The 1,669-nt window shown below is 39.5% G+C and overlaps 1 protein-coding gene across 1 annotated transcript in view; it reads right to left on the bottom strand.

The window, feature by feature from the left end:
• Positions 1-350: 350 nt before the first annotated feature.
• cubn (cubilin (intrinsic factor-cobalamin receptor)) overlaps positions 351-1,669 on the bottom strand; it is a 134,683-nt gene continuing 133,364 nt past the window's right edge. Inside the window, exon 52 of the mRNA XM_046061003.1 lies at positions 351-585. Within this exon, the coding sequence (XP_045916959.1) occupies positions 478-585 (108 nt within the window). The 3' untranslated portion in view covers positions 351-477. The remainder of the gene's footprint in view (positions 586-1,669) is intronic.

Raw genomic sequence — 1,669 nt, 5'->3', positions numbered from 1 at the left:
GCATTCAAGGGGAACCCTTGGAGGGATGTGTTCATTTACAATGTAAAATACTTCAGATAGTAGTATTAGTGGTATTTCATTCTTTTCTCAGAAGAAGAAGAGCAAAAGATGCAATTCTGAAGGCAAAAGCAGAGTGTGAACTAGACTTAGTCCAAACCTGGATTATTTTCATCCACTGATACTGAAAAATTCCTTTGATTAAATAATGGTCAAGGTCCACTTGAGTTCTTTAGGTTTAAACAATGCTTGTCCGTCCATCCCCAGTTTGGAAAGTGTCTCACCAGCAGGTCAGCGGAACATAACAAAACTAAAATGAACATCTGAAAACACAAATAACTGACCACCTGTTGTTCTTGTTGAATCATATTTATTATCACGGAGTGGATTTACAGTGGTTTGATTAAAAAATGTTTACCTTTAAATGTGTGTGTGTGTGTGTGTGTGTGTGTGTGTGTGTGTGTGTAGAAGGACATTCTTTCAGCTGCTCCAGGTGAGTCTGAACCCTGAGGGCAGGGTAGCGTACTGGGCTTGGAAAACGATGGACACTTGATGTGAGGAGGCTGTGAACGGAGCGATGTTGGTTTCCTAAACAAACAACAGAGAGAGGAGAAACTAATAACACACTTGTTTATTCAAACTATCAATCATAGTCCTGATTATTCATTACTTCACAGTCGAAATATACTATGTAGTATAGGCAGCACCTTCCACACTCACACATGAGAGTAACTTATGTGTGAGATATTACTGATACTGTGTTTTTTGTATATTTCCCTAAGCGACTCCATTTATATATGCAGCCAGTTAAACTCCATCATACTCGACCTCTCCCCGTTTTCTGACCATGCTGCCTCTCCAACAAGCTCACTACATGTAGCTAGTTAGCTACAGATATCAACAGCACAGCCATCACTTGCAAGGTACCACAGACTGTGACTCTGAACCCCCTTAACCCTCCTTTGGGTTAATGTTTTCTAATGTTTTTTACACAATTTAGCTTTATTAAACGTCGGGTGTTTGGCAAGAAAAAACATTTTTAACCAACAATTGTATAATCTATCACAATCTTAACTTCATGTTTTTAACTGAAACGTGGTTAGACCAAGATAACATTCATTATCTAGTCACAAAGTAACGGAGGACTCCTATGCTAATTTCAGTCCCTCCCAAATCGATCATCTTGTTGATAGTGCTGCAGGCTCGCTGCGAATGACACTCGACTCTGTAGCCCCTCTAAAAAAGAAAATACTAAAACAAAGACGGTTAGCTCCATGGTATAATACTGAAACTCGCAAATTAAAGCAAATATCATGGAAACTTGAGAGGAATTGGTGTTCCACCAAAGTGGAAAATTCTCGTTTAATTTGGCAAGATAGTCTTAAAACTTATAGGAAGGCCCTCCGTAATGCCAGAGCAGCGTACTACTCGTCATTAATAGAGGAAAATAGGAACAACCCCAGGTTTCTTTTCAGCACTGTAGCCAGGCTGACAGAGAGTCAAAGCTCTATTGAGCCAAGTATTCCCATAGCTCTCAGTAGTTACGATTTCATGAGCTTCTTTAATGATAAAATTCTAGCTATTAGAGACAAAATTCACCAAGACCTGCCCTCAATTGGCACCGACTTATCTCTTAACTCAGGAACCTTAGAAACAGCTGTAGAACCAGATA

The sequence above is a fragment of the Micropterus dolomieu genome, linkage group LG01, assembly GCF_021292245.1.
Source record: "Micropterus dolomieu isolate WLL.071019.BEF.003 ecotype Adirondacks linkage group LG01, ASM2129224v1, whole genome shotgun sequence".
In the NCBI taxonomy this organism is placed as follows: Eukaryota; Metazoa; Chordata; class Actinopteri; order Centrarchiformes; family Centrarchidae; genus Micropterus; species Micropterus dolomieu.
This window is presented reverse-complemented; position numbering and strand designations above follow the sequence as displayed.